The sequence below is a fragment of the Phoxinus phoxinus genome (assembly GCF_949152265.1).
Source record: "Phoxinus phoxinus genome assembly, chromosome: 24".
Taxonomy (NCBI): Eukaryota; Metazoa; Chordata; class Actinopteri; order Cypriniformes; family Leuciscidae; genus Phoxinus; species Phoxinus phoxinus.
The window spans coordinates 7940066-7953662 of NC_136899.1; the positions used below are offsets into that span (position 1 = coordinate 7940066).

The window sequence follows — 13597 nt, forward strand, 5'->3', positions numbered from 1 at the left end:
TTTCATGATTTGTTATCACAACTTTTTATCTTTTGTCAAATCAACTTCGAAAACTAATGTGTGAAGATAATATACTATTTTGAGTTTCTGTTTATTAAACCATTCTTCTTCATTGTATTAACTAAAAATTTTAATTACAACAAACAAAAACTTTTAAGGCAACAAGGTAACTTGCTTTTTTAAGTTAAACCAACATTTGTGACAGTGTTCTTACAGTGATCAAGAACCTTTAACATCCATGGAATCTTTCCTTTCAAGGTTTTTTTATAGTTAAAATAGGTTCTTTTGATTTTTAAAACTTAGTGAAATATTATTTTAAGAACTGTTCATTGAAAGGAGCCAAAATTTGGCTCCAAAATTTGGAAAGGAATTCTTTGGGGAACCAAAAAAGCTTCTTCTATGAAACCCCCTTTTGGAACCTTTTTTTTTAAGACCTGTATACACAAATTGCATTTTATATTATAATTTTTTAATCATCTAATTACGATCACATTGTAAAATGTGAACTATTATTAAACACAATAAGTTCTTAATTTTGTTAGCTATAATAGATCAAACTCAGGTTAGTGCTATATTTAATCTTTTTTTCTTTCTTTTTTTTTGACGGGAAGGAAAATGAGGCTGTGTGTGAGGTCTATAGTCTAATGAGCTCTTTCAATCAATGACATTTCATTGAAAAGTTGTCGACTGACAGTCCCACCGACTGGCTGGAAAAGGTAGCCTACTGTTCAGCAGCTGGCCAAACCCGTTGTAAAGGTACACTTTTAGTGGATAAAAAAAAAGTACTTGCTTGACAGACAAGAACAAACCTCATTGGTTCTTGTAGAAGCTCAAACTTGCTGCACACAAGAATGAACAAGAATCGCCAGCTGAGTAATAAAAATGCCACCTCCACGTGGCTTTAACGAAAGGCCAAGACCATGTTGATTCATGTTTTATTGCGAGCTCTGACGCAAATTCTCTTTTTGCCTTTTTCCTGTTCAGCATTTTTCTAAAATGGGTGATTTCGAGAGTTTCGAGATTTAGCATGCCGTGTCAAACTTTCTAACTCATTGTGACAACTAACCTATGACACTCCCACACCACACACCAAAGTAGCCGGAGCAACTTTTCTCTATTTATCGATATGATGAGACACACACGGGCAAATGGCGTACATACGCAATATCCCACGAAAACCATCACACCTGCTCTAAACTATAAATAGTGAATCCATAGTGAGTCAGAGTAAGACAAAAACACGTTTTGGAAGAAGGATTGATGATGTATTGACTTATTATTTCAATTTTGTTCATTTAAAAGTTACATAGTCTACCTTTAACTTAAAACACGCTGTTTTAAAAATGAGAACAAATTAAAAGTCTAAAAACAATATTAATTGATTATAAATTAAGATTTGACCAAAATAAGGGTTTGATAGTATATTTTTTCCTGTCATATTTTTTTGGAAAAAAAAAAATGTATATGCCCAATGTCTGCAACATTTTTGCATGCGCCACTTTTTCCATTTGAACATTTTGCACAAAGGAAGCATGTGGTGTGATTTCACACTAGCCGCAGACGCTTCACAAATTGTTATAAGTTTTACTTTCATTTACTTTTGTAATACTGATGTCCTATAGTTGCATATATAGTGTTTAATTAATATTGTATAATGTAATGATATAACACTTGTCCACAGAGTTGATCTGTTTTGATACAGTTACTTAATTCTCAATGTTTTCCTCTGATTAGCTCATTCTTGCAAAAGAACAGTGACACAGCATCATCAGACTAGGGTGACTTGATGTCCCATTATTCAGTCCTGTATTTTACACTCACGTGTCCTGATTTGAGGCTTGACAAATGACAAATTTAAGAGAAAGCATGACGATACTCTTAAATAATTCCCGTCATCCATGATTTGTCATATCAAATAATTAGAACATTTCGCTAATCTTGCTGTGAAGCAACAACTGAGATATATGTAAATGCTTATCATTTTTGTGCATGTCATGTTGCAGAATGATTAACCATGGCGTAAGTTATTCCATCCGCTTTATTCATAGGAAGCATGAAGAAAGACAATGCTTCCCTTTTTCTGAGGACATAAAAAGCAACAGCGGCCCAAGAGCAGCAGAACATTTGTGGAATCTAACCGCACACAAGCCTCAGAAATCATGCACCTGTACTCAGCATCTCAACAACTGATCGTTTGGATTTGTTTGGTTGTGTTCCTGTGTGCGTTTACATCAGGAGGTGAGTGTCCTTCTCATATTGTGCTACATTCTTCACGCAATATTTCTAAAGTTTAATTTAAAAAAAAAAAGTTTTAGCCTATATTTCTTATCAGATTGGAAAAATGTTTATGTTTTTAGGCATAAATCTCACTAAATTCTTTTAGATTTATGCTTAAAACAAGAAAAAACTAATTTCCAGTGGGTTGAGAAAAATCTGATATGTTCTCCAAGTCTTAATATCTTGTGCAGTTTTGCTTCACATTATCTTGTATTAATGATTCTTACATATTTTAATGAAAAAAAGATGGGCTCTTTTTTCCCCCCAAGTGTTAGACTTTGAACATTGTTATTTATTCAACCAAACACCATAAAGAATCAATATTGAAATCAAACTAAATGGGAAACCATTATTTATGGATGTTTTTCTGTCTGTTTTGCAGTGACCTCTCATGACCCTAAAAAGCCAATATGCTGCAAAGAGGATACGCTCACATTAGAAAGACCAAAGATCAAAATCACAAAATGTTACATCTTTCCAGCAACAGGCAAATGTGCTGCGGCCGTAGTGTAAGTCAGTCCAGCAACATTCAAAGGAAACGCCTGCTTGTGAACTCTTTTTGTCAGAGCATTTTATTGTGCCAATACCTGCAGTCTAAATTCATTTCTCCATTTCATATTTACAGGTTCACTGATCAAAATAAAAGGTCGTACTGCGTCGATCCTAAAGCTGAATGGCTCAGTATAAGGATGAAGCATCTAAAAAGGGTGAGAATTTACAGATTACATTTTTTTATTTTATTTTTTTTACCTGTGGAGTGCGTATCAGAACAGCTGAACTGAATATAATATGACAACCTCTTCTCGCAAGGTTTATACCAACACAATGTACTATATGTTGGCATATGTATCAAGGAAAGGGACACTTCCTAACCTGTTTTTCTTCTGTTCTAATTCAACAGATCGGTGTCATATGTGAAGATTTCACTAAATCTTAAACGACACACATGGGGATTTGAGCCACACCAGCAAGACTTTTCCATTCGTGTCAGTCAGTCAAGCTACACTTTAATACACTCTGTATACGCTGGGAAAACATGTTGAACATATTTCACTAAGGAAACAATCTGTGGTTCGCTTTCACACTTAGCTGCAGTCTGGTTCGGTTATTCCTTTATCTTTTTATCTATTTTTGAAATATCAATGTCTTAGTTTTATTTATAATGCTTAATATATAAACCTTTATTTTCTTTTTAGAATTTAATATATTACACAATTGCAAGGAGAACAGTTTTTTGTTTGTTCAATATGTTTTATTTATTTATTAACAAAGTAACATATTTATTTTTCCTAATATGACTATATTTTATTATTTAATTTTTTTCCTCTAAATTATTACAAATGTACCAGTTAAATGTATTGAAGTGCTTACAAAAGTTTATTGGATGCATTATGAATGTAAACTTTAATAAAAAATATTGTGGAATCATATTTTTCTAAATCCAATTTAATTCAAGATCACTCATGTCATTTTATTTCTGAATTTTGCTGATCTTCAACAAGGCCTGAGGCCTACAGCAATGAGAAGTTGTTAGTGACATCTTTTGATTTGAAACCATCAGACCATCTAGGAGGGACTTTGTGTGTTATCTGGCATAGTGTGTGTTTCTGAAGAAGGCTAGCTGCAGTTGGTTAGTATTGGAGATTTAACCCAGAGGTCACAGTAATGACACACACACAGACACACACACACACACTAACACCCTATGACTGTCAGATGAAACGGCAGAGTCATACGTTTCATTTCTCTACAACACTCTAATGATGGGAACTGTGCATCATCTTCCACCAGACTAATGACAGTCAAACGTATCTAAGACTGCTCATGTATTTAGTCAGTACACAGCATCTGAGAACTAACACATTCTCAGATTATGAAGCACATTTATTTATGACCTCAGAACACGATCATGGAAACATCACGAAAGCAAACGCGACACATCACGACGTACTGCGATTAAATAATGACAGAATTTTCATTGGGTGAACTATCACTAACCACTTTTTGTTCTGTGTATCAGTTAATTGTATTATATATTTTAATATATTCATTTAGTTTTGATATATTTATTTTTGAAAATGGCCTTTCAGTAGTGGATGTGTTAAACTCTATTATTAAAGGATGACGGTGTCTTGCATTTCAGAAGTATTTGACAGTTATGGAGAATATTGTGAAATGGAAAACTTGACCCATGCCACCGACTATCAAAACTCCCCAACAAACCTCTCAGTTGAAGTAACAGTGTAGACATCGGCTTTCTTACTATTTTGCTTCATTTAAATGGACAACTGGTCAATGTTACAAGATAAAATATATTTGAAACACTTTATTGATACACTGACTTGTCCTGTTGGAATATTAAAAATAACTAGCTTTTTTCAGCATACATTGAATTTGTATTCATTAAATGACTGACAGCAAGGTTTGAAATTAAATATCATGTGAGAAGTTTATCAAATGGAGATCCCCCATCTACATTTACATATATTAATTTAGCAGATGACATTCACGCCTACTACGACAATCTAATATACAAGGAAAGCCAGGTATGATGATGAAACAGAACAATAATGAAATCATCTACAAAAATAAACGGACAGGATGTACCACATGCAGTTTAAGTTCCGCTTTATTAACTATTTAAGGTGAACTAGTAAGAGTCTTGAATATATTCTCTCAGACACAAGCAGTGAGAGTTGAAGATCGACTGACAATGGAGACACAAAGGATCCTCATGAGGAGTTTGGCTGTTGTGGTTTTTGCGTCTGTGATCTGGACTATAACAGGTAAAGTGCTTGGAACTGTTTGTATATTATTCTATCTGATGCAGAATATTGAGGTTTACCTTTTACTTCTGTCTCAGCAGATGCTGATCAGAAGGTGAGGAGACCATGCTGTACTGTCGTCTCCAGAATAACTCGAGCACAGTTTACTGATCCTATCATCGGTGTCAGGCTGCAAAAACAAAGTCTTCAATGTGTGAAGGCCGTCGTGTAAGAATCACAGTTCTTCTCTAAAGAAAACATGTCATGATTAGAGATCAACAGCATCTGATGCTAGATTTCTGTTTTAATTTTTTCATTCTCTTTAACAGCTTTGAGACTGAACGAGGAGATTTCTGTTTTGATCCGAGACTACCATGGGTGAGGGAGGAAGTTAAGCAGTTTCTGTAAGTTAAACCCAACAAGTGCGGTGAAACATACCTGACTTTGTAACAACATAATCTTATAAAGTGTTGCATATTTAGCATAGTATTCTTGTATTCACATAGTTTTTTTTTTTTTTTACAGCAGAGCTCAAGGAAACAAAGCCTGACTTCCACTCCACCACCAGCATCATCTCTCAGTAAACTCACTCCTGAGGGACGATCTTCCCAATCAACTGACAGATCATGAATGTCTAAAAGCAAACTCATAATGAGAACACATCTACTAGTGTTTTAAAAACACATTACTTGTTTTAAAAACCTTTCTAAAGTTTAACAGATTATGCTGTTGTATTTTGAACATATATGATGTTTGTTCTTAATTTATTAAATTTATTCAGACACTGAATTAGTGGAACTGTTTTAGAACAAATGAGTTTAAATCAATTATTAGCTTATATATTATATTTCACATTGAAATAATGTACTGGTAATGGACTTGTGTCACTGACTCCTGTGTCAAGAAGGGTGACGCAAGTCTGAGTGAAATTAAGATTGATTTGTATGAGAACAAACCTGGAAATCTTTGTGTTGATTATGCAAATGAACGAGTGCAATCTGAAACTACAAATAAAGTATGATCAGCAACTACTGGTTTTGCTTGTGGTTGATGTTTCTGAATGTGTGCAAGAGGTTTCTGTCAGGAACGATGACACCTTTTCTCTTTAGCATCTTTATTCTTACATTAGCAGTTGGTTGATGACTACGTCCTTCCTTGTGCTACTTATGTAAATTTCATCCATAATCAAATGCTAATTTGTATGAATAAGTTGGTACTCTTATTATTGGTATCTTATGAACTTGAGTGTTGACAATGAAAAAGTCGTTTTCGATTTTTCTCCACATATTCATATATGTTAATTTAAGTAATTCAGGTTAAACTTCACAGCTTAATTAAGGAAGGAATGAAGTACATAAGTGAGTAAGTAAACAAACACTAAGCAGTAATAATGGAACAACAATTTTAAAAAGTGATTTTTCACTATTATTCTATATTTCATTTTATATTTTATAACTACTTTTTCATGGGTTTAAATACAATATTTTTGTTATAAGAGACAATAAAAACAACTTGGTGCATCAAAACCACGTATTTCATACGTTTCATAATTACCCACAAATCAAACATAGTTCACCCCTCACATATAACATTACAAATTAACAGATTTTTTTTTCTGTTATATGCCACATTCAAACTGTCTTAGAAACGTTTAATATTAAACAATACATAATGTGGGATGTGGTGGAAATGAGCATGTGGTTGAAATGTTTTTGAGGAAAAACATAGTTGAGGAAACACCAAGTTATAGATGACAAATATAAAAGTACTTCTTGATCAATCATCAATAAATAAACTTCAACAAATCCATTGGGGTAAAGGACATCAACACATCAAGTTGTATGTTTTCACCTGCAGAAAAATAACCCCTAAACTAAACTCATTAAATTAGCTTAAATGTAACTCATGTATTTGTGGTCTGTAGTTGCATTTTTTTCTGGGGGGATATTGGTTTCTCATAAATGATGCTGACGGGTGAAACTGACTATTGTGGGTGAGAGGTGTGAATGTTTGAGAGTTGGTGATCACTCGATGCAATGCTTTCAAAAGAGTGGTGATAAGTTTGACACGCATTATTCCATCTGACTGCTATTGTACATCTCTTAAAAAACCTCCTCATAATAACACACATAATCAACACCAACTAACTGACCAACACCTGTGATCTGGACACCGAGAGCTATGGCCTGGACTTCTAGATTCATCACCGTCACTATTCTGGTCGTCCTCATTGGATGCTTCACTGGTGCACTGGGCAACTGTAAGTAACTAAACATGCAGCACACAGTCAATGAAACTGTTTCTGCTGATTATGAGAAACCTTCTGAAGAACCTAAATTTGCAGGATATCATAATGCTGTGATCATGAATTCGACTGGTTTGTCACATGGGGTCTGCAGGCTACTCTTACTGGTTAGAGATGCAAAGGAAATCAATATCCTGTCTTTGAAAAATACCATATAAAAGGATTTGAGTCTAGATAGCACCTTCAAAACAGAATCTACGTCTTCCTCATCTGGTTTTGTGAATATTTTGTGCGAACATCATGCATCTCTGCTGGAAATTAGCTCTGATGATGATGGTTCTTGTGTGTGTTACTGAGCAGCAAGTCAACTGTAAGTTTTGGGATTTTTTTATCATTGGATTTGTATTTTTATAAGAGCCTTTGGTGCTGATTATTATGGATCTGCTTAATTTGATGAACTTATTTTACATTTAATTTTACAGATTTTGCATTTATGATCCATTTAATTCTCACCAACCTGCTTTCATAATCCAGAGGCATAGTCCACCCAAAAATGAAAACTCTGTCATCATTTACTCATCCTCATGTTGTTGACTTTCTTTCTTCTGTGGAAAACAAAATAAGATATTTTAAAGAGAGTTTCTGTTCCCATTGACTTTCATTGTATGGATAAAAAATACAATGGAAGTCAATGGGAAATTGTTCACAATATTTTTTTGTTCAGCAGAAGAAGAAATGCACACATGTTTGGAACATCAGGGTGATAAATTATGACAGAATTTATTTTCATTTTTGGGTGGACTATCTCTTTAATGATGGTGAATCCATTACTATAGATTGTGTTTAGCTATAGCACAGTTTTGTTTTCTTTGATGGAGTTGTTATCAAGATCAAGATCGTCCTGTTTTCACACATACTGTATACAGTACGCACAGTACACACGCTTTGGAGATTTCAATCTCTTTCTCTCTTTCAGATCGTCGGCCCACTAGAGTTGGAGTGACTTGCTGTAAGGAAGTGTCGAGGGGAAGAATCCCTCCTGAAGTTAAACTGATTGGATACAGGCATCAGAACGCTCTGAGTCCGTGTGTGGATGCTATAGTGTAAGCTCTCTCTACACACGTCACAGTTTTATATGCCTGATATTGTGTTCATTTCAGTGGTACTGTATATCTGTCCTGCAGATTCTACACAGAGAAGGACAAGTACTGCTCTGATCCAACAGCGCGCTGGATTCAATTCAGACTGAAAGGTATGACCCTATATTAATATGACATCTTAATATGATGCTTATGTATTGATAAAAAACACTTACAACGTGATCATCTTTCCTCCAGGTCTGAAGGAGATTGAAGACTGAGCCAATGGAGGCCTCAAGATGTCGCAAATCAATCTATATATCAATCCATCTATCTATAAAAAAAGAGAATATATATGATGTAAGTTTATTTAATCAAAAAAGCACCATTCGCTAGCCCTTTTAGCTTATGTGAATGTTAAAAGATGTTTCACTTAATTGCTTTGTTTTATCTGCTTTAAAATTAAAATGCACTTTTGAAAAAAAAATATTTAAACTGTGCTTATTCTTTCACACAAACATCCAGCCTTTTCTCTGTAACAGTTTGGACTGTATTTCATTATATTTAAAATGAATCATTAAATAAATAGTTCACCCAATAGGAAAATTCTGTCATTATTTACTCATCCTCGTGTCATTACAAATTACGTTCTCTCTTCTGTGGGGTAATGATACTTTTTCTTTTGAGTCCTTTTTGAGTTTGAAAGAATTCAGTCTCCATTGACTGTAATTGATTGAGGGGAAAACAGGTCAGCATACTGATATTTTGCCAATTATAAGATAATTTTCGTTTTAGGGTGAAATATTTATCTACATACTATATATTTATATTGTGTTTCAGAATGTGCGCCATCTAGAGGAGAACAGCATTTAATGCACAGAAAAGGTCATGCAATTTATCAGCCAAATTGGGTTGACAAAGTACCAGTGTTTTGCAGTGCCAGCAAAGTTAACAAATGAAAGATGTTATAGAATTCATAAAACAAAAACAGAAATTAACATCAAGCAAATAACAACTTTGCATATGTACGGTAGGCCTAGCCTATAGGCCTACATCCCCAAACAAGACATTTAAAAACTGGGAAGTTATATTATATTAATGTAACTATGGGCTACATGTATCTATAAAATACTTATGAATGACACAGTTCCTCAAAATTACCTTTAAAAAGTAGCCAACTCTGGCATTTCCATGTGACATGGTTACCCACTTGTCTTTAATAGGCCTATAGCCTACCATGGTTCTGAATGTCATTAAAAACCTAAATACGGTAGGCCTACTTCAGGGTTCCTCAATAGGCGGCCCGCGCTTATTTCAAGATTGTCTTCATCAGCGTAAGCACGTCACTGGTAGTGATGGGATTTATGGCTCTTTGAGGGGATCCGGATCTTGGCGATCCGTTCCTTTCAAGGAGCCGTTCAAAAGAACGGCTCTTTTGGCTCTTTTTAAATATTTAGTCAGTTTTAAGAAGCCATCTTGGGGGCATCTCAGTTTATCCCGGAAATAATCACTGGGAGGAATGATGAGGTGAGATTTGTAGTCAAATAATTAAAACTCAGATATCACACACCAATATCTGAGTTTGAATTATTCTGAAATATTGATTATTACCTCATTTGTCATGTGTGGACTATATTCCAGGTTTGCACTTTGCACAACATCCCTCTGCTTAGAAAGTGACATCACTATTTTGGATTTACCTTTAGTACAAAGTGTGGGTAGGCTATGTGTAAGCTATGTTGACTTATGTTATTCATAGAATACCTACTCACAAATAAACATCAAAAACAAAGCCGGCTGCAATGAATTTCTGTGCAAAACAGCTTTTACTACAAACACTTCCACACAAGAACATTTTGATAAAAAAACTAAAAAATATTTAAAGTTTTAATAGGCTACTGTAGATAAAATTAGAATAAATAAAATGGAAATGTCTACATACAGTCCACTATTACTACTATTACTAGGCTACTGTAAACTTTGCAAATAGGACATGATCACCCGATGATCAATGATGTGACTTATATGGTTATTTTTGTATGATCAACTGTGAAATATTGAAATATTCCTTCATTCTAAAAACCTAATTTGATTTAAAGGGATAGTTCACTTTAAAATTAAAATTCTGTCATCATTTACTCACCCTAAAGTTGTTTCAAACCTGTATTAATTTATTTCTTCTGCTGAACACAAAGAAAGATATTTTGAAGAATGTCAGTAACCAAACAGTAGTCTGTACCCATTGACTTCCATAGTATTTTTTTTTCCTACTATGGAAGTCAATGGGTACAGACTACTGTTTGGTTACTGACATTCTTCAAAATATCTTTCTTTGTGTTCAGCAGAAGAAATAAATTAATACAGGTTTGAAACAACTTGAGGGTGAGTAAATGATGACAGAATTTTAATTTTAAAGTGAACTATCCCTTTAAGGATGGAGATTGCACAGGAAAGTAAAGTGAGTGAGTGAAAGCAATTGGGACATTGCTTAATTTGTATTATCTTTACTCTTATTGGTGTCGTGCTACCGACCTATTTTAAATATTATGCAGGAAACAGAAATCCGATCGGTTATCCAGATACAGAGGCTAGGTTAGTGCCTGTCTGGCTGATAATATCAAACGCCATTTCATCAGAGCTATTGCTTAATCAGCCTAGTGTTGCTTTTTCATCAACAAAAATTATGACGAAATATCTTCGTCAACGAACCTTTATCACCTGACGAAAACGCAACGTAAATGCTGCAAGTTTAGTTCTAGTTAGGCTAAAGCGCGAACGTTTATGACACGCGCGGGGTATTTTTAGTTTCACTTTCTCTAGCAGCGCAATATCAAACATAGCCTAAATGTCTCGCCCCTGTGGAGGATAAAATGCGCTCTTCAGACCATTTTACATCAAGTAGAAAACATGAAGATATCAGAAAAGAGATCGATGGTCTTCCTGCTCGTGTCCCTCTCAAAGCTCTCACTGGTAGGCTATATCACGCGTCTTTGTGTGGTAATATAAAACGAGTTTTTTTATTTTTTTATTTTTTTTAAACAACCCCCCGCCGGTAGTTGGTCCATTAACACCGAGGTGGTAAAAAAGACTGCCACCGTCACAGCCCTAAAGATAATCTTGTTTGAAATACTATATTGACTGGGTTGCATTACTTATAAAGAGACTAAAATACAATTTTCAATTACTAAAACTAGACTAAATGTCATCAGTTTTCGTCGACTAAAACTTGACTAGACTAAAAAAAAAAGAGTATGAACGTGACTAAAACTAACAAAAACTAAAATGACAGCTTGACACAAAGACTAGACTAAAACTAAATTGAAAACAGGCCACCTCTCGCTGTCGCTTCTTTCATTGAATGGTGAGTAGGCAGGCCTACATGCCAGTTAATACTTAGTTTGATCCAAGTAAGAACAATAAAATATTAATGCTGATAGGTCTAATAATTGAATCTGCTATTAGGGAAGTTGATGACAAGAGATCCAGCGTGATGATGAGCAGGATCAGTCGACTCCCATGCAGACATGGAGATCCAGAGCTGTTGTTTGTTAATTTGTTTTTAATATCCACAATGCAAAGTTCTTTAGTTTTCTGTATCTGAAAAATGCTCATAATTGCTTGAATAAAAAAGACTAATGAGAAAAAGAAAATAATAAATAAACATAAATAAAATCAGAATAATTATATTGTGATTTGTGACTCTTTTAACAAAACAACAACAATAACAGAGCAAACATTGAGGCCATAACATTGTGGTCGGTGGCCCTTGGCTTTATATTGTCGGCAGAATTTGGCCCTTGGTAAAAACTAATTGAGGAACCCTGGCCTACTTTAAAGGTATAGCGGAGGATTTTCTTTTTTCCGGGTGGGTAGCCTATACTATTGGTCCACCTAAGTGTCAATCATTCTGGTGATATGTTTACGTAAAGCCGTTCACACGCTGGCGTGCGCTAAAAGCACAGGTTGGGCTTCCCACTGATGCCACAGTCGCGAAGATTCTACTAAAGTTTGTCATGCTATTTGGAGAAATCCATTTAAAATCACTGCTAGTAGGCGTTCCCTCTCGGGTCAAATAGAGCAAGACATTGGCCCACAGGAGCAGGATTGAAGACCTCTGTTTTAAAGCGATATGGAGGAGATTAGGAGGAGAAACGGTCAGAGATTAGGGGGAAACTGCGGCTTTACCAAGCTCAACCGCTCTGGCCGAGCTGTGATATAATCGGCTGGCTATTTTTAAAAAGTAGAGGAGCTGTTCGATATGTCCTGCCCTGTCTTCCTTTCGGTGGAAATTAAGTCAACACATTGAATAATGCTGCAGGTTTCAAGACACTTCAGTTGGCCTTTAACAACGTAGTCTATGGATGGAATTCACAACTGTTCGTTTTTTTAATGTTGATTAAATAAACCGATCCACATAATGGGCTTTTGAACAAACCTTATGCAATGTATTAAAGTCATCTGAGCTGATATAAACCATTTTAGTGTTCATCTTTCCATCTGTTGTTCTATGAAATGATCACCTGTAGCACAGATACAACTACACATTTCTTCTTTTAGTGGTTCATTGTGGTAAAGCGCTAGTGTGTGTGGTTATAAATCACCATCATGACTGACAGCAATGAATGATGAATTATGATACCATATGGGCTAATCACGAGAAAATAATATCAGAGCTGAGAGAGGAAGACAACAGTACAGGTGATGCTGAAGTTAGACTTTTCAAGTTGCAGTATATGTCCTTACATTGGCTAAACTTGTTGTAACATATTCTGACACAATTAAACAAACAATCTAATGTGTATGAGCACAAAATATGATGCAAGGTGTATAAAGGATGATCATTTAGGAAATATTACTCAGTGGTGGATTAATAACTTCAGCCAGTGTCCAATCATCTCATCCCATTTCACAGTGGAAAGCAAGATAAAAAAGAGAATTTGATAGGATTTCATTTAAATCTGTCATTAAAGGATGACAGTGGCTTGCATTTCAGAGGAATTTGACAGTTATGGAGAATCTGTGTCTAAGAATATTGTGAAATGGAAAACTTGACCCATGCCATCCCACTCACTATCAAAACTCCCTAACAAACCACTCAGTTGAAGTGAAAGTAGGACGTCAGCTTTCTTCCTTGCTTCATTTACAACTGGTCAATGTTACAAGATGACAAGACATTTATTTGATTCAGTAAATATAAAACACTCTATTGATAAAATGACTTGTTCTATTGG

General features: G+C 34.9%; 3 protein-coding genes across 6 annotated transcripts in view; all 3 read left to right on the forward strand.

Moving 5' to 3' along the window:
* Positions 1–2123: 2123 nt before the first annotated feature.
* On the forward strand, positions 2124–3704 carry LOC306992637 (eotaxin-like). Its single transcript, XM_079601764.1, has 4 exons — positions 2124–2238; positions 2660–2786; positions 2903–2984; positions 3179–3704. Exons 1-4 carry the CDS (start codon positions 2160–2162, stop codon positions 3212–3214), a joined length of 324 nt encoding a protein of 107 aa, XP_079457890.1. The 5' UTR covers positions 2124–2159; the 3' UTR covers positions 3215–3704.
* Positions 3705–5143: 1439 nt separating this feature from the next.
* Positions 5144–13597, forward strand: part of LOC306992225 (uncharacterized protein) — a 54245-nt gene continuing 45791 nt past the window's right edge. The window contains exons 1-3 of one of the 3 annotated variants that reach the window (XR_013796241.1): positions 5144–5270; positions 5372–5446; positions 5568–5664. The gene's annotated coding sequence lies outside the window, so the exon portion shown is untranslated. Of the gene's footprint in view, positions 5271–5371; positions 5447–5567; positions 5665–13597 lie in introns of those variants that run through there. The other 2 variants (XR_013796243.1, XR_013796242.1) reach the window with 2 other exon arrangements.
* On the forward strand, positions 7028–8972 carry LOC306992226 (uncharacterized protein). 2 transcript variants are annotated; one of them, XM_079600879.1, is made up of 4 exons: positions 7028–7302; positions 8264–8390; positions 8472–8539; positions 8625–8972. In XM_079600879.1, the coding sequence occupies exons 1-4, from the start codon at positions 7224–7226 to the stop codon at positions 8645–8647; spliced, it is 297 nt and encodes a 98-aa protein (XP_079457005.1). In that variant the 5' UTR covers positions 7028–7223; the 3' UTR covers positions 8648–8972. The 2 variants fall into 2 exon arrangements, with proteins under 2 accessions (XP_079457005.1, XP_079457006.1); XM_079600880.1 differs by lacking the exon at positions 7028–7302 and adding an exon at positions 7343–7657.